Source organism: Leptonychotes weddellii, chromosome 2, assembly GCF_054177405.1.
Source record: "Leptonychotes weddellii isolate Sample4059 chromosome 2, ASM5417740v2, whole genome shotgun sequence".
Lineage (NCBI taxonomy): Eukaryota > Metazoa > Chordata > Mammalia > Carnivora > Phocidae > Leptonychotes > Leptonychotes weddellii.
In genome coordinates, this window is record NC_138370.1 from 125,279,750 (window position 1) to 125,298,592 (window position 18,843).

At 41.6% G+C, this 18,843-nt stretch overlaps 1 protein-coding gene across 1 annotated transcript in view; it reads right to left on the reverse strand.

The window, feature by feature from the left end:
- Window positions 1-10,169: 10,169 nt before the first annotated feature.
- Window positions 10,170-18,843, reverse strand: part of AFM (afamin) — a 21,259-nt gene continuing 12,585 nt past the window's right edge. Inside the window, exons 9-15 of the mRNA XM_006729808.3 lie at window positions 17,956-18,088; window positions 15,705-15,802; window positions 14,541-14,673; window positions 13,368-13,591; window positions 12,407-12,539; window positions 10,960-11,021; window positions 10,170-10,324 (exon numbers count right to left, since the gene is read on the reverse strand). Of these exons, the coding sequence (XP_006729871.1) occupies window positions 10,986-11,021; window positions 12,407-12,539; window positions 13,368-13,591; window positions 14,541-14,673; window positions 15,705-15,802; window positions 17,956-18,088 (757 nt within the window). The 3' untranslated portion in view covers window positions 10,170-10,324; window positions 10,960-10,985. The remainder of the gene's footprint in view (window positions 10,325-10,959; window positions 11,022-12,406; window positions 12,540-13,367; window positions 13,592-14,540; window positions 14,674-15,704; window positions 15,803-17,955; window positions 18,089-18,843) is intronic.

Here is an 18,843-nt window from a genome sequence, read left to right on the forward strand (position 1 = left end):
TTGACGAGTAGGACTGTGGCTGCCAGCGCCCTGAGGCATGGTGGCCATCCCGCTGCCACGGGATCTAGCTTCTTTGACAGGTAAGCAACTGGCTGTTGCCAGGGTCCAACAGTCTGGGTGAGTACCCTGAGAGCTACTTTTTCCTTTTCAGTCCAGGCAAGGTGTTCTCGATCTGGTCCCCCTAAGAGATCATAAAGGGGTCTTGCTATTGCCGAGAACCCAGGGATCCAGATGCTGCAGAATCCTGCAGCCCCCAGGAATTCTCGTAGGCCCCTTTTTGTCTGGGGCTGTGGCACGGAGATGATGATCCTTTTCCTCTATGGCCCTAGTTCTCTTTTCCCTTGGGTGAGGAGAAAACCAAGGTATCGGACCTGTTGCTGGCAGATTTCTGCCTTCTTCCATGAGGCCTGGTATCCCGAGTCTGACAGGAGCTGTAGGAGGGCCTTGGTGCCTTTGGTGCAGTCTTCTTGGGTGTCACTGGTGAGGAGGAGGTCATTCACACTTTTTTTTTTCCTGAGCCATTTAGGTGCCCCTGGGGGTTGCCTTTTAAACACACAGCTTCTGGGATATTCCCCTCATCCCACCCATTTTGATTCAGCGGGTTTGCATAGGCCGGATAGTATTACACCCAGTGCTCATCACAACACGTGCCCTCTGTAATACCCATCACCTGGCTACCCCATCCCCCAAATAGTTGCCTTTTTAACAAGGTCCTCCCAGGTGACTCTTATAAAGGAGGTTTGGAAACAATGTCTAAGCCTTGCTGTTCAGAGTGCAGCCAGTGGACCAGCAGGATCTGTATCGCCTGGGGTATCTTGTTTAAATCGCCAATGACAACCCTACCCCAGACAGACAACCGGAATCTGCCTTTGTACAGTGTAGTAGTTTGGTTTTTGATCTGACCTCTTCTCTGTTTTCATTTTAGTAGGGTTCCTTCCTTGACTTCCTTGCCCCAGTCCTCTCCAGAAGAGCCAGTGTCCTCTGCCTCTCCCTACCTGAGACCTGTCCCATCCCTGGGGGATGCTCACCCCAACCTCCCACCACCCAGAGACGACAGGGAAAGGTGCTCTGTAAAGCTTAAGAACCTAAACAGCAGGAGATCTTGCCTTGTTGGAGAAGGCCGACTTGACCCCCAGGTCCTATGACCTCCACAAATTCCAAACCCTCAGGCCTGTCTCATGATCTCAATTTTGGTTGCTCCGCTTTGTCTCCATCAAGTGTTCTGAAGCATTTCACACATGACTGGGCTTAGGCAATTTGGCCAGACCTGTTCAGAGACCCCATCTCCTCTTGCCTTGGGTTCAATCGGAGGCTAGTGTGTCCAGTGGGCTCAAAGCTTATCTGAGCCCTAAGCTTAGAGAGTACGTCTTGGCCCAGTTCCCGAGAGGGATGGGGCAATCAGACAGATAAAGGAATTCATGTCAGACCTTGTGGCCCCCGAGTTCACACTGGTGAGCCTGGCAAAAGGGCTGTTGTATCGCTCGCGTCCCGGTGGCCCTAAGGATGGTCACAGTCCTTTTGCTGAAAGGGGCCACTGGGGAGATGACAACAGAGTGCTCAACCATAAAAGTCACTGGTTGACCCCCACCTTCATTCTGACCATGGGCTCATGGGGGCCAAGGAGGAAAGAGCCCAGTCCGCCTCAGTCTGAGTCCATTCCCGCAAGGCCTATGAGGTCCTCCTCTTGGGGTTCTTCCTTGTAGCGGCTGGACATTTGTTTTTCCAATGCCCTTTCTCTTTACAGTAGGCACGTTGATCCCTTGCCAAGGGGCTCTGGGCTTCCCCCCTTTTGGTGGTTGGGGTCTCCCCATCTTTGTGTTGTCCTTTTCTTTCAGGGCAGCGGCAAGGAGGCTGACTTGCTTTTTCATCTTTTTGTCAGCTTCCTGTTCGGCTGCAACCTCCCTGTTCATGTAGACCTTATTGGCCATCTCTATTAGTTGGATGATGTTCACCCTGTCAAAGACCTCTAGTTTCTGAAGTTTTTTTCTGATGTCTGGAGCAGCCTGAGCCATGAAGGAGGTGTTTACCATCTGTTGGCTTTCCTGTGCCTCGGGGTCAAATGGAGTGTATATCCTGTCTACCATGGCCTGTGGTTTCTCAGAGTAGGATGGGGTGTTATGTTTACGGTTGAGGAGTTCAGTGGTGGAGAAGGGTTGATAATATATTATGGAAACGGCCGGGTTGGACCGACCCATCTTCATCGTCCCCCTCAGGTTCCCGCGTATCTCCTACCAGCATTTGGAGGGCACTTGCCCCTGGCCTGGGGTGCAGCCTGGCTGCTGGTCCTGGAGAAAGTGGATCCTTTGAGCCTGGGAGTGCCAGTGAGACCTAGGACGGGGGAGGGTCTGGAGCTAAAGGACCTGGTATAGACGATCTTGAGGGTATGTATGGTGGGGGCAAGTTCGGTTTGTCCTCAGGATCTCCGGCTAGAATTTGTGAGACTGAGGCTTTTGTTGATTTTCTTTAGGTCACTTGGATGAGGTGATTAAGACCCTGGCCTGTCCCTGCCTATTGCAAGCGAATCGCACCCTGGGGGAAGGGTCTGAGCAATTCCTAGCCAGAAGTCAATGTATGGAAACTGGTCAGGGTGTCCTGGTTCTCCTGTTAACAACTCGCCATACTCGATCCATCCAATGTCCCTTCTGAAGGCCACCCGACATCAAAGGTGGGCCATTCCAATTCACATAGGGTTCTCAATTTGCCAGGGTTCATCCTGACTCGATAGTCTCCCAAAAACCCCTTCTTGAAATTTTTGATCATGGTCTCTAGAACTGTAGGTTTACTCTGCCCTGACCCCATGGTGATGTCCCTGTGTGCAGTGGCACAGAGACAGACTGGGGAGGGGGGGTGCCTCCTGATATGAGGGGACCAATCAGATACCCATCTGGCCATGTCCCGAAGGAGCTTAGGTGAGGCTTAGCCATAGCGGTCTCAGCGTTGTGACTTACAATCGGAAACTATTCTGATGCTGCCATATACCGTATGCCGTTCACCATGGAATCGCAGACGGGCCCACTCAGACTCTGTAGGCTTCTGGGGACCTTAAGGGTGCCCGCCTGTGGAGTCACAGAATCAGTCAGCTTGAGCAAGCCAGGTCGGACTGCACATCCATGCACACATTCACACTCCAGAAGTTATTATGTTCCCTCCCTGGGAATCCCTACCTGTGGGACCTCTAAGAGGTCTCTGGGAGGTGATCAGGCTCCCCTTCCACCCCAATGGGGGTGGGCCTGTCTGGGTCCTGGGGCCCCAGGCCTTACTGGAATCCGACATCGGATTTCTTTTTGTTATCTGATGGCTGTGGCTAGGACTTCCAGTACTGTGTTGAAAAAAAGTGGTGAGAGTGGACATCCTTGCCTTGTCCCTGACCTTAGGGGAAAAACTCTCAGTTTTTCCCCATTGAATATTGTGTTCACTGTGGGTTTTTCATATAAGGTCTTTATTATAATGAGGTATGTTCTCTATAAACCTACTTTGTTGAGGGATTTTATCATGAATGGATCCTGTACTTTGTCAAATGCTTTTTCTGCATCTATTGAAATGATCATATGGTTTTTATCCTTTCTCTTGTTAATGTGATGTATCATGTTGATTGATTTGCAAATATTGAACCACTCTGGTGTCCTGGGAATAAATCCCACTTGATTGTGGTGTATGATTTTTTAAATGTATTGTTTGATTTGGTTTGCTAGTATTTTGTTGATGATTTTGGTATCTATGTTCATCGGAGATATTGGCCTATAGTTCTCTTTTTTTGTGGTGTCTTTCTCTGGTTTTGGTATTGATAAGGAAAATCTGTGTCCTAAGATGGCCAACCAAGCCAGCAAGAGAGAGTCCCAGTCCTTGCCCTGGGGCTCTTCCAGGTTCTTCTCTCTGCTCTGCTTCCCGCGTGCACCAATCTGGGTTCTTCTCCCTGCCCCACTTCGCGCACACACCAATGCGCCAAAAGCGCCAGTGTGCAGAAGGAGAAGTGTATAAATTGCCTCCTTTGTTTGTGCTCAGGGCTCAGACCTTTGGAGATCACTCTTCTCTGAGCCCACAGGTGTTAAATAAACTTCCTATCCTCCAAGATCTCCGAGTGCCACTTGTTTCTTCTGTCGGGCGATCCAGTCCAGGTCCCATAACATTTGGTTCCCTCACCAGGAAACCCAACCACACTGGCCCATTGTTGCCACCGGTTTGGGGGCAACGGAGGGGTGGTGACGGTAGGAGGGATCATAACAGAGAAGGTGCGCCCTGCGTAATTTTCAGCAGTCTCCCACCCTGGTCGCCTAGGGCTGGCCCCATTCCACTGTTCCCACCAGACTGGAGGAAACTTGGCAGGTGAGGACCTGGTCCCAAATTGGTAAGAAAGAAGTTAAATTTTCACTATTTGCAGATGACATGCTACTATATATAGAAAACCCTAAAGACTATACCAAAAAACTATAGAACTGACAAATGAATTCCATAAAGTCACAGGATGCAAAATCAATGTATAGAATTCTATTGAATTTCTGTACATTAATAATGAAACAGAAGAAAGATAAATTAAGAAAACAATCTTATTTACAACTGCACCAAAAATAATAAAATACCTAGAGTAAACTTAACCAACGAGGTAAAAGACCTGTACTCTGAAAACTATAAAACATTGATGAAACAAATGGAAGATGACACAAAGAAGTGGAAAGATGTTCCATGCTCATGGATTAGAAGAGCAAATATTGTTAAAATGTCTATACTACCTAAAGCAATCTATATATTTAATTCAATCCCTATTAAACAGCCTAAACAAGCATAAAATTCGTATGAAACCATAAAAGACCCCGAATAGTCAAACCAATCTTGAAAAAGAAAAACAAAACTGGAGGTATCACAAGTCCTGATTTCAAGCTATACTACAAAGCTGTAGTAATCAAGACAGTATGGAACTGGCACAAAAATAGACATAGATCAATGAAACATAATAGAAAACCCAGAAATAAACCCACAATTATGTGGTCAGTTGATCTTCTACAAAGGAGGAAAGCATATGCAATGGGAAAAGGAGTCTCTTCAACAAATGGTGTTGGGAAAACTGGACAGCTACATGCAAAAGAATGAAACTAGACCACTCTCTTACACTATACACAAAAATAAACTCAAAATGGATTAAAGACCTAAAAGTGAGATCTGAAACCATAAAAATCCTAGAAAAGAGCACAGGCAGTAAGTTCTCTGACATTGGCCATAGCAACATTTTTCTAGATGTGTCTCCTGAGGCAAGGGAAATAAAAGCAAAAATAAACTACTGGGACTACATCAAAATAAAAAGCTTCCGCACAGTGAAGGAAACAATCAACAAAACTGAAAGGAAACATACTGAATGGGAGAAGACATTTGCAAATGACATATCTGAGAAAGGGTTAGTATCCAAAATATATAAAGAACTGATACAACTCAACAACCCAAAAAACAAATAGTCCAATTAAAAAATGGGCAGAAGACATAAACAGACATTTCTCTAAAGAAGACATCTGGCCAACAGACACATGTAATGATGCACAATATCACTTATCGTCAGGGAAATGAAAATCAAAACTATAATGAGATCTCATCTCAAACATGTCAGAATGGTTAAAGTCAAAAACACAAGAAACAACATGTATTGGCGAGAATGTGGAGAAAAACAAACTCATACACTGTTGGTGGGAATGCAAACTGGTACAACCACTGTAGACAATGGTATGGAGGTTCCTCAAAAAATTAAAAATAGAACTACACTGTGATCCAGTAATCACACAACTGGGTGTTTATCCAAAAAATACAGAAACACTAATTCAGGGGGATAAATGCCTCCCTCTGTTTATTGCAGCATTATTTACAATAGCCAAATTATGCCTGAGTGTCCATCAACTGATGAATGGATAAAGAAAAATGGTGTATATATACAATAGAATATTATTCAGCCATAAAAAAAATGAAATTTTGCTATATGGATGGAGCTAGAGAGTATAATGCTAAGCAAAGTAAGTCAGTCAGAGAAATACAAATACTGTATGATTTCACTCATGTGGAATTTAAGAAACAAAACAAACAAAGGGAAAAAAAAGAGGAGAGACAAACCAAGAAACAGATTCTAGAGAACAAACTGATAGTTACCAGAGGTGAGGTGGGTGGGAGATGGGTGAAATAAGTGAAGGGGATTAAGAGTACACTTTCATGATGAGCACTGGGTGATGTATGGAATTGTTGAATCACTGTATTGTATACCTGAAACTAATATAATACTGTATGTTACCTATACTGGAATTAAAATAAAAAACTTAATTAAAAAATGCTCAATAACAACTACAGACTCAGGATCATAGAATTTGTTCATGGACTCACAGGTAGAAATTCAGGTTTGTCTGACTTTGGAGCCCACACCACCCAAGAGCTAGTACTGAAAACTGAGGTGTCCACATTCTTGAGCTATTGTCACCTTTACCTAACACCCAGTTTGGGGGTCTAGGGGAGGAAAGAGGTACTTACTGATTAAATAAAAAGTCTAAGAAAATTGTAAAGTCCAAAAGTTTTGGGAATGGGAGATCACTGGTTACTACTTTAACAATTCACATCCGGAGTTTCCTTATTTCTATATGGAGGATTTGGACCAGGTAATATTTAAGGCTGGCAGTCCATCACTTGATTGTGCTATGCATATATTCTTATTTCTGGTTTCCTAGGGAAAAAAAATATATATATATATATTTATATATATATATTTATATTTATATTACTAGTGAGAAAGATATATCTTCCTGAAAAATAATGACAATTCTGTTCTTATTTAGGTTTGGGACACATTGGCTAATGATAAAGAATATGGATGAGGTGTGATGGAAAACTAGGATCAACAAAGGAAAAATTATCTTTGGCAGCTTTTCATCATCATTTTCAGGATCCTCTAAACAGTGCTAACGCTCAGCACCTCTTCTCTTGTGCATTCTTAGAGCTGTGTCCCTGAGATCTTACTCTGAGCCTCCCAGAACAATTAGAACCGGACCTATTATTTTAGGGATGGCCCGTCCTTTGGATGAGAGCTGCCAGACTGTCACCCACTGCAGACATGACTAAGTGATCACTGCCCTCTTTCTCTCTGAACCTTGACTCAGCCTTACAATCATTCCCCACTCAATGCCACAAGAGAGCCACTATTAATTGATTGGAGCTGACACTTAAAAAAAAAACAAAAAAAAAAAACAGCCATTGCACGTGTGCTAAACTAATTCCTCTTTTTTATTAAAAAAAAAAAATGGACAAAATTTACATCCTATTTGAACTCTCATCCCAGAGTAAGAGATTCTTGAAAACATAAAAGGATGTTAAGTCCTTTATCAATGACTAAAGGTGGAATTTCAGACCAGAGGAAAAACAAGTAGTGAGGATTATTTAAACAAAGGCAAGGGGATGAGTTTTCTGATAAGACTCAAAAGACAGCACAGAATTTGTTCCCTGTGAGAGTGAGATGTTCACACTGACCTTTAAGATAAAAAATGGAAGATGTACAAGACACAGTGATGATTTTTAATAAATATTATTTCACCACACATCTAATTCCTATCTGAGTCATAGAAACAGAGTTTGAAGGAACCTTAGAAAGACCAGGACTGGATCCCTAGATCCCACAGAAAACCCGGGTGGGGATTGGTCATGCATGTGCAGTCTTGGCACACATTATTGTACCATGAGGCCTACCCCACTTAGAATCATCGCTGGTACTAGAAAATTCTTCATCCACTAAATTCTGGTATGTTCTAGTCATTGGTTTGAGTTCTGTCTGAGCAATACAGAGTATGTGTGATGTGCCCTCATTCCAAATCCTCTCTTCCCTAGGCAAAATAAATCTTTTTAATAAACCATTCCTCCCCCTCCTTTCCTCACATTACACTGGTTACCTGTTTTTTATTAGTATGGCACATCAGTAGAGAGTTGTATGGCAATTTCCTCTGTGATTATAGAGTCTTGTGATTAGAGGCTATTCATCAATATCTAGCATTTACCTGAGTGAGTGTGTACATTGAGGCCATGGAAAGGGAGGGATGAAGTCACTGACAGTTCATAAAAGGCACTTGAAGGGTGTTGGGTGCCTGGGTGGTTCAGTCAGTTAAGCATCTGCCTACAGCTCAGGCCATGATCTCAGGGTCCTGGGATCGAACCCCGCATTAGGCTCCCTGTTCAGCAGGGAGCCTGCTTCTCCCTCACCCTCTGTGCTCTCTCTCGCGCGCGCGCACGCTCTCTCTTGCTCTTTTCAAGTAAATAAATAAAATCTTAAAAAAAATAAAAAGGTGTTCATTGTCTCCCTCTACAATATGGGACTGCTTTAATTTTAACCCAGCAGGTTCCTGGATCTCTGGTTTCATATCTGCTGTGTCTAGCACAGTATTAGACACATAGCAGAATCCACTATTAGGTACCAAACTGAATTAGCTAACTGGGCTCTGATTCACTTCTGTTTGCTAAACTTATTACCCATTATATAAGTGAAACTTTCTTCCTGTTCTCCTCATTAATAAATGGAAGTGTTTGGAAAATGGCAAAAGGACAAAATAACTTCATGAAATCAACATCTATTATCTGTTGGCCATGGTATTGGGTACTTTATATAGTAATTTAACACATTCCTCTAAAGCCTTTGTGATGTGGAGATTATTCTCTCATGTTATACAAAGAAATGGAGGTCTTGGATTGTAGGGAATTTGTCTGAGGCCATACAGCAAGTTAATGGCAGCAAGAATTTGATGCCCGCCCCCCCCCACGATTCCCCCTACATCTTCAGCTTAGATTGAGTGCCTGTTCAATGTGCTCCCATAGCAGCAGAATTTTTTCTAACCCTATGACATCATATGCTTGTTTTTCTAACCCTATGACATCATATGCTTGGTTTTCTAACCATATGCTTGTTTTTCTAACCCTATGACATCATATGCTTGTTTACTCTCCTCCTCCCCTGCCATGGGGAACCATCTCCAATCGGCTCATGTTTGGATGCACAATGTCTGACACACAGTAGGAGCCTAATAATAAATATTTGTTGATGAAATAAATAAAAATCCCAAAAACTACACCGTAAATGCTATGCCAACAGAACTCTGTGACTCTTCTCATGTATCATCTCCTAAATGGCCATCATCTTCCATTTCAGACATTGAAACACTAAGAACTTTAAAAGTTTAGAAAACAGGATAATCAGGCCATGAGCCCATGACCAACCTTCATTTCCTGGCTTCCCAGGTCCCCCCCTCCCCCCAACTCCCTCTCCTTAGCCATCACTGACAAGCACTTACATCTCCGACATTAACAGCAATTACAGCTTGGAATAGTAAGAGAAAGGAGCCATTGTCTCTGATGCCTCAGGTGCTCCTCCCACTCTATGAATGACAGATTTTATAAGTCATCCAATATGGCCACACCTAGGAAGTAGGGTGTACAGAAGTCAAGAATACTGTTCTGGGATTAGAGGACTCAAATGCAAACCTTGGTTCTACCAATTACCAGTTGTATGACATTGAACAGATGACTTTATCTCCCCAAGACTCAAGTTCCCTGTTTGCAAAATGGGAATTAAAATGATATCTACTTCAAGGGTGCCCGGGTGGTGCAGTCAGCTAAGCAACCGACTTTTGGTTTTGACTCAGGCTGTGATCTCAGGGTCAGGGGGTCAAGCCCCACGTTGGGCTCTGTGCTCAGCGAGGAGTCTGCTTGAGGATTCTCTTTCTCCCTCTCCCTCTTCCCCTCCCACTTGTGCTCATTCTCTCTCTCTCTCTCTAAGAAATAAATAAATCTTTTTAAGATAAGGTATCTACTTTTAGAGCTGTTAGGGTTCCATGAGATAATGCATGAAAGTCCTTCAGACGATATTTCGTACATTGAAAACATTGAGTGGCAGCAGGTAATGCTAGGACCTGTAGTAGCAGGAGGGCTGCCTGGCCTCAGCTCCCCATGTCCTTTCCAGTAGCAGCAAGAACAAGCATCTGTGAGGATTCTGCCCACGCCATTGCTGCTTCAGAATTGGAAGCAAAATAAATCTTTTTAATAAACCATTAAAAAACCGCTCCCTGGAGCGGTGTACATTTTCCAAGGAGCTGACGATGCTGATGGAATGAATGCATCCTGATTGATCGATTTTGTTATCAAGTTGACACATGACATCAGTCCTTGAGAAATAACTTTATGATCTTGTTTATTGTTCTCTACAATAACACGGTTTCAGGTAAAGTTTACAGAAAAATCTTTTCACTGCATTCTTCTCAGAAAATAAAATCCACCGCAGGCCAGATAGGAAGCAGGTAAGCTGGTGTTCCTCTCTTTTCCCCACAACCTGGGAAGAAAAAAATAGTATCTTATGCAACACAAGATTGTGAAATCATATAACTTGGGTGATGGGAAGACACATATATAGAAAACTGTGAGTGGTAAGGATGTGGTGCTTCTTGTAGATCCAAACCTACTCCCTGTGGCAGTCCAGGCCTCTCTTCCCAGATGCTGAACATCATTTTGTTCCTAAAGTTTGTGTGTCTTACCTAAACTGCAGAGGAGAGAGCATCCTTTATGTAGCTTTGTGAAATCACAAACATATAGCTTTTCATTTATGAACATGCTGCTATGGCAAGACTCTCAGGACAGGCCTGTCTGCCCATCTCCCCATCAATATTCACAGATTTCCACTGCCTCTCCATTCTGGTCCGGACAGCTGAAGGTGGTAGCAAAGAGGCAGAGGACTGGGTACCTTTCAGCTCCCCAGAAAGCTGCTTGAACAGCAGGAAGTGCTACCACAAACACGTCACACAGAGTGGTCGAGACCCAGAGAGACGTGAGAGGACCAAGATGGACCTGTGGGGTACAAGGCACGTGAAATGAACCAGAAACAGACACTGAAGCAGCAGAAGGGAAAAGGCCAGGTGACCACACAAGCTACACATACATTTAGCATTTGGCTCAGATAGCAGGGATTACCTTTGGTGGGTTTTACTTTATATTTCTCAAGCTGCCTGGCTTTTGGCTGTCACTTTGGGGCCCTGAGAGGGGAAAAAAAGAAAGAAAAACACATAGAAAAATTTAAGACATGATTATTTAAATTTGGAGACTCATGTTGCCTTGAATTTTGGGAAGAAAAATTACAGCAGTCCCATCTTATGCAGGAAGACCATGAACATCCTTTCTTCAAGTGTCTTTTATGAACTGCCAGTGACTTCATCCTTCCCTTTCCATGGCCTCGATGTACACACTCACTCAGGGAAATGCTAGATATGGGTTAATAACCTCAAATTACTTTATTTTTTAAAATATTGCATTTATTTATTTGACAGGCACAGCGAGAGAGGGAACACAAGTAGGGGGAGTGGGAGAGGGAGAAGCAGGCTTCCCGTGGAGCAGGGAGCCCGATGTGGGGCTTGATCCCAGGACCCTGGGATCATGACCTGAGCCGAAGGCAGACGCTTAACGACTGAGCCACCCTGGCGCCCCTCGAATTACTTTAAATATATGTTGTAAAAGCTAATAATTTGAACCACACACACACACACACACACACACACAAAATTCCCACAGACTAAGCACTCCCTTGGAAAAAATAGAAGGCTGTCAACCAGAATGAAGGCTGTGTGTGAGTGTGCATGTCTGTGACCAGGCAGGAAGGATATGAGAGGCACAAGTTTGTGTGTGTGCCTAAGTGTGAGTCTGGGGTGGAGTGAGAGTTGCTGGGAAAGAAATGGTAAGAAAGGAAGCTGGAAATCAGTGAAGAGCACTTCCAAGCAGCCATCCATTGAGGCTGGCGTTCACACGTACCTGGACCACCACAAGCTGGCGAGAGAATCCAGTCACTGTGGAGTGAGAACACTCAGGGAGCACGTGTCCTCTCTTCCCCCTCACTACACGCACCCCCCTCCCCCGGCCAACTCCTCACTTCACACACACATGCTGCTACAAGGCCATGAAGGTGAGACAGCCACCCCCTGAGAGACTTCACAGACTAATACCCTTCCTGCTCCCCTCCCTTTGGAGCTGATTATGATTTCCTTTGCAAATCAGTTTGGCTATTTGCTTTATTAAACTAATGAGGGATTAAACCAGGAGAGTATGGACCAAAAGTATAATTCAAGGATAAGTATCGCCATCCTCATTTACAGATGGTATAGTACAGTTCAGTTTAAGTTATATGACCAAGAAGACTGGAATTAGAACCCGGGTTCTCCTGACATCTTTTTCTTACACCGTGTTGTTACTAAGGAGACAGTGCCTAGGTCCTTCCACAGAGACATCTGCTGGTGACATCCAGCTCATGGGGCTCTCAGAGGCCTCAGAGACATTATGGGGAGGAAGCAGGGTCCTACTGGGAGTTCTGTTATATTTTGTGTGACCAGGAATACCAGCTGAATTTTCAGCGGAAAAGAAATAGAACTACCTCTTCATTAAAGCAGGCTTCAGGCCCCTCAGCTTTGCAACACTTCACCACCACATCCGTGAAGTCTGTAAGCAATGACTTCAGCGCCTCGTCTGTAAGTTCAGGCCTTTGCTTCACCAGATTGACAAGAAACCTGTGACCCAGAGATGCCAAATAGAATTAATTAAAACTTCTTCCTTAAGCTCCTCTTCTCCAAAACGCTTGTCACAATATCACATGTCTTGGGGGGCACTTGGTTGGGGAAAGTATACAAAGTTAAAATATTCCACTTTGAAGGGGTCTCCCGAAGCTTTCCTGTTCAACTTGTGGGGTGGATTTCACAGAGAGTTATGTAGTTAAAAACAAAAATGATATAAAAAAATGTGAACATATATTAGGTCTTCCTCGTGTGTAGTACTGTAGATTATTGTAGATTTCTTTTGGTCTTTCTAGAAAATTCATTTTCAAAACAACCTCTGTTTCCTTTTTCTTAGTAGTTGAATGCTGTTTCCACTCCACTTGACATAGACACTACCTAAGTGCCCCCCAAAAAGTCTTATTCTTTAGCATTTATAACATTGCCTGAGAAGACAAAAGTAAAATTCTTGTCCCTTTTAGGCCTCTTATTTTTTCAAACATTAAGCAAGATTCTCAGGGCAAATATCTAGGACATTCCCTCAGGAAAGTCCAGTTCATTATGAACCTGCCTGTGAGCCTTTTTGCTAGCTGCCCTAAGTCACCTTTCCAAATCACAGTGTACTAGACAATCCACGCCTAGCAAAAGAAAAGACTGGCTAGGTTTTGACTTATAAGCAACAGCAATAAATAGGCCCCGGTGTTTTTCTGGATTGGAGAGACTGGACAATTTGATGGAAGTAACAGGATTAGAACACCAAAATCACATATGCATCACGATACACCTTCTCATTAATTATGTGCCTTCAGGCTGAAGAAAAAGATGAATGGAAGAGAATGTTTATACCTGTCTTTCTTTTTTTGGAGCTCCTCATTATGAGCCTGACATAAGTCTGTGTGAAAGGTAAATAAATCTTGAGGTGTAGATGGAGGCACATATGTTTTGTCAGCTTCCAAGCCCTCAAAGCAGGGCCTTCTGAAGGCAAAGTTGGTTTTACAACAGTGGTCCACATCTGGGTTGATGTCCCGATTTTCATTTATTCCACACAACTCTCCAAGAACTAAATCCATCTGTCCCAATGAAAGTTGGAATTCAGATATGACTTTAAAACTTGAATAGAGTTTTTGAAATATGGTTAGAGAAACAGATTGTTCTAAGATGACTGTTAACTGTACTCAGAAAAACCCATGCACTTGTAAACATGATACTACTTGCAAAGCAAAGTAGAAGCTTGCATTATAACAAAATTTCAAGCCATTGCGATTCAAATGCCTATAGGTTAATTTCTTGTTAGCGTATATACAAATCTGTAATTGTGAGCAGAGAGCTGCAAAACAGCCAACTGAAAGTGGCAGCCAAACACTGTGGTCCTCTGATTTATTCCCTTCCTGGGGTGTCCTCCAGGATAATCTCCACCCCAGTCCTAAAAAGATACATCCAAGTTGTGATTGGGCAGGAAGTATCAATTCTCTTACTGACCTGGTGGGGCAAGATTGAATTTGTAACTTTCCTTGAAATTACAAAGTTTCTTATATCATTCTGAAACAATATCCTTATTCCTGCCACTTGCCCTAACAATTTACAAATAACAAATTAGTAATAAGAAATAAGAGGGGAGCCTGGGTGGCTCAGTCAGTTGAGCGTCCCACTCTTGATTTCAGCTCAGGTCATGACCTCAGGGTCATAAGATAAAGCCCTGCATCAGGTTCCATGCTCAGTCTGCTTCTCCCTCTCCTTTTGCTCCTCCTCCAGCTCCCTCTCTCTCTCGCTCTCAAAAAAAAAAAAAAAAGTAAGAAAGATGATTTGGAAAACATCAAGAAAATATTTAAGACATTCTCTTTTGCTTCTTAGGATTGTGATGCAGTGAGCCCCCCCAGAAACTTTGACATTCCTTAACAATGTTGAAAACAATGAAGAAAGGCATATAACTGCCTTATTGCTGTAGATCAATGAGTACAGCAGATGTCTTTTTTTTTTTTTTTTTTTTTAGGACTAGTTAGGTACGTGGGCCATGCTCACCAAATTATCAACGCAGGCAAACTCTTCACTCAGTGTGCAACAGGTGGCCAAAGCTGTCACCATTTCCTTGCCAAGAAACGTCAGTTCTTCAGTGGAGAGCTGGGGGGCTATCTTTGTGAGTTTGATAAGGTAGCTGAAAGAACATTTGTCTGTTTGGTTCTAAACAAAAACAGATACCCATTTTCCCTTGTCTAACTGCTTGAAACCCTAACTCTTCCAGGCTAAGGACAACCAAGGTAAGGACAACGTGAACCTTGCCTTTCTCATAAAATGGTAGAGAACTGTCTCTTCACTCCCTATTTTTCCCACACCCTGCCTCCTAGATTCTGCATTTTTGGCCTCCTCCTAATTTCATGGTAATCTCAGAAATTCTCAGATTTGCTCAGCCTGTCTTACCTGGGGGTATAGGAACTCCCCAGCAGCAAATACTTTGGCTAGTATGTAAAATCCTGCTTGAAATCCCTTGCAGTTAATAAATATTTTAAAGGGAGAATTTAATTAATAGATACATGTTGGAAAAGGATAATCTGAGATGAAGAGAACTAGTATCTTTAATGGGCTGAGTTTGAGTTCTCAGCCAATAGCCAGGTTGCAGAAACAGTGAAATCATATTTTTTAAACTGTGTTTTGATTTAAAGACGTTTGGTTTAAACACACACTATATTACCCTGGTAATTAATTAAGAAAATCCAGAATAAACTGTGTATTATTCATGAATGTTTGCAAGAGCACTAAAAAATAAATATTAAAGTATTAAATCCAAAATTATGTCTATAAACTCGGTAGAGTGGTTCAAAATCTGGGCAAACTATCTTTTCCTTGAGAAATTGCAACAACCTGAAGTTTGCTCTATCCCCTGCCTTCTCAAAGGCAGAATCCAGAGATTCTGGCTTCGGGGATTGACAAAAGCAAGTCCAAGTGAAAACTAAAGCATTAGAGAATCAATTTTCTGGAATCCTGTATTTCTTTCATTTCTAGCCTCATTCCTGGTAAAAGCTTAATACGACAGCTTAATGCACATTCTTGACTTTTGTGTTTTTATTCTTTCCCAGTTTATGGATTTGCCATAACTGAAAGACTGAGCTGAATTTTTGACACTATGTGGCGCTCTTTATCTTACTTATCCCGGTCACAAGTGTTAACCAACTTGTGCAAGCAACTTACTAGTATTTCAAGTCATCTTTCCCCAAATTCTGGAAATGTTCACATTCTCGTTGTACTATCTTGAGGCTTTTCTCAGTTGTTTCATTGAATTTGTATTCCTAAAAATAAGAACAATCATATTTATGAACATTTTATCTAAAATTTAATCATAAGCTTCATGTCAACTTGTCAAGTAGCTTTTATTTGTATAGTATTTTGAAACTATCATTACCATATATTTCTCACTAAGTTGAGAGTAGTTTTCTTTATAGGAGTGTGTAAGAATTTAAATCTTTTCAGCTATAAATATAGAGATGGCTTTTACTAAAATTTGAAAGTCCAAATTTTTCATTATCATCCTGTACATTTTTTAGAGCTTTCCAGCTTACAAAGAATAATTCAAATCTTATGTTGACAATGATCATATTTGCTTATCACTTTCATGAGGCCAGAGTAGTCTTTCATTTTTACATAAAGGAAATCAGTCTTATGAAGTCAAATGACTTGCTAGAATGACCCCGCTAGTCAGTATTGCTACAGTACCTTTTTAATCACATTTATTTTTACTTTATGTCTTATTTTTCATCATTTAGAATTGGAACTTAAAACGTCCAACAAGTGTCTTCAAATATTTGACAAACTCTATCTCCTCAGCATAAAATTGGATAGCTCTCTACTGAGTGGTCATCAGAGATAAAACTACACACCAGTGAATGGATGTGTGGGGCATACTGTGCCTCCATATGAAGAAAGAATTTTCTAGCACTATGATTCATTTAAGGGTCAGGAACAGAGTGTGGCAGAATTAGACTGAAAGTCAAATCCTCTGACTTCATTGATCAAATATGAATGGGTATCAACTGGCTTTTATGGTAAGTGGAAGCAATTTTTTAGATAAAGCCAAAGCACCACATATCAAATGAATGAGAAACAAATCAGAAATGCCAAATAATTAATTTCCCTACTACATAAGGAATGCTTATGAATTGACACTAAAACACTCTAATTTCAAGAGGAAAATGGATAATGGGCATAAACAACTTATTCACAAGAAATTTATAATTACAATAGCTAAAATCATATGGGAAAAGCCTAACTTCACCTAAAAATCAAATAAATGCTTAAAACACAGTCGCTATTTTTTACATATAAATCTAGTAGTTAATTTCCATGCACAATGATGGCAAAGGCAGGGGTGAAGCGAGTATTTTCAAGCACTGTTGTAGGACTGTATGCTGATAAAACTTTCTAGAAAGTAACTTGGGCATTTTGTATCAAGTGTTGTGCTTTTTTTTTAAGTCTATATACTTTGACCTAATAATTTCTCTTCAGATAATATATCTTAGGAAAGTAGTCATAAATATTAATAGAGGTGAATGAAATGAGATACTCACTTCAGGGTTGCTTATAAAATTTAAAACCTAACTAAATGTTCACAATGTCCAACACATAGTAGAACAGTTAAATAAATCATGATGATGAGATCCCATCATTTAAAATAAAGTGTTTTGAAGTCTGTTTAATGACATAAAAAGTTTTCTATGATTGTAACTAAAAAATAGACCCAGGGGTGCCCTGGGCGGCTCAGTCAGTTAAGCAGCTGGCTCTGAATTTCAGCTCAAGTCATGATCGCAGGGTCCTGGGATCAAGTCCCACATCAAGCTCCCAGCTCAGTGGGGAGTCTGCTTGAGGATTCTTTCTCTCCCTCTCCCTCTGCTCTCTGTCTCTCTCTCTCTCTAAAATAAATAAATAAAATCTTTTAAAAAATATATCAAAAAATTTCTTAAGAAAGTATTATTCCAATCTTATTTTTAAACACTCATATATGCATATATGCATAGAAAAGATGAAAGAAAATGTTAATTATAGCTATTTCTCAGTGATAGTATCAAGCTTTCATTTTTATCTTTATAACTTTTGGTACTTTCCTAATCATCTTTGATAATCATTTATTACTTTTACAATCATAAAAAATCCTATACAGCTCAATAAAATGCAGAATACATAAATAAAGATCTAAATGTAAAATATTGAATGGGAAGATTTTTTTTTGCATCAACACACAGAATTAGTAGTTCAAAACATTGTACAGAAACCTAACATAGTATCAGTCTTCCCAATGATTAGCCCGCACCGAATTTAAGTACACTCAGATGGGTCAATCACATTTCCTACTCCCTAGACTAGAGTAAAACTTTGATGTCAGCTATGAAAGGTTTGTTGTTAGGCTTTGTTTTGGCCAGTTCTGTGAGCCCAGAACACTGGAACCTACTGCATGGCGGTAACAGTCTGGAGGGTTTTCTGCGTGGCAACACTCTTTCAGAAGATCTTCATACACTCCAGCAATTCTTAAAAGCTCCGGTATAGACAGTTCCGGATGTCTCCTTGAGTGTTCATACAGAAACCTGTGATGTGTAAAATGTTTCATACATTAGACCTTAGAGAAAGAACAAAATATCAAATCCTGCTATCTCTTAAGCTAGTCAGATCTTGTAACACTGACTCTGCTTTCAGATGCTAACTTCCTCCTCCAGTTTTGCTCAGGGAGTGATTTCAGAGGATATTTTGACTACAGGACATCAATTTACAAAGGTTTTCTTCCGTAGTATGTTTTAAACCAACAGTGCTTTTACTTGAGAGGATAGAATGATTAGTAATTCCGAGTTAATTATTAGGATGATTTGATGTGTAAAACATCAGAAATAGTATATCATGCCACCAATACTTTAGAAAATACATAGTGAGTCTAATTCTGTTGGAAACGGCATTCAAACCTCCAACTGGAGATGGTAGAAATATGGCTTGCTCCCCGCTCCAGGGCCATCTTGGTGAGAGACTGGGAAGCCCATGACGTCATCCCATCACTTGTCAAATATAGGAGTCCCCACCCCTGGAGCTCTAAGTCATTGGCAGTGGTTTCTACGGCCTCGGTGAGAGGCTCCAAGGGTACAGGCAGAGTGATATGGGGAGAAATGGGAAAGTGAGAGGGAAGAGGCTAACACTTATTAAGCCCTTAGTAGGTGCTAACACTGGATCAAGCTCTGGGCATAAGAGATAAAGAAATGGTTCCTAGCCTCTGGAAACACTTTTCTCGTTTAACTTCACTTAGTCCTCAAGATCAGTACTACTCTACAGCTGAAGAAAGGAAGTCTCAGACCAG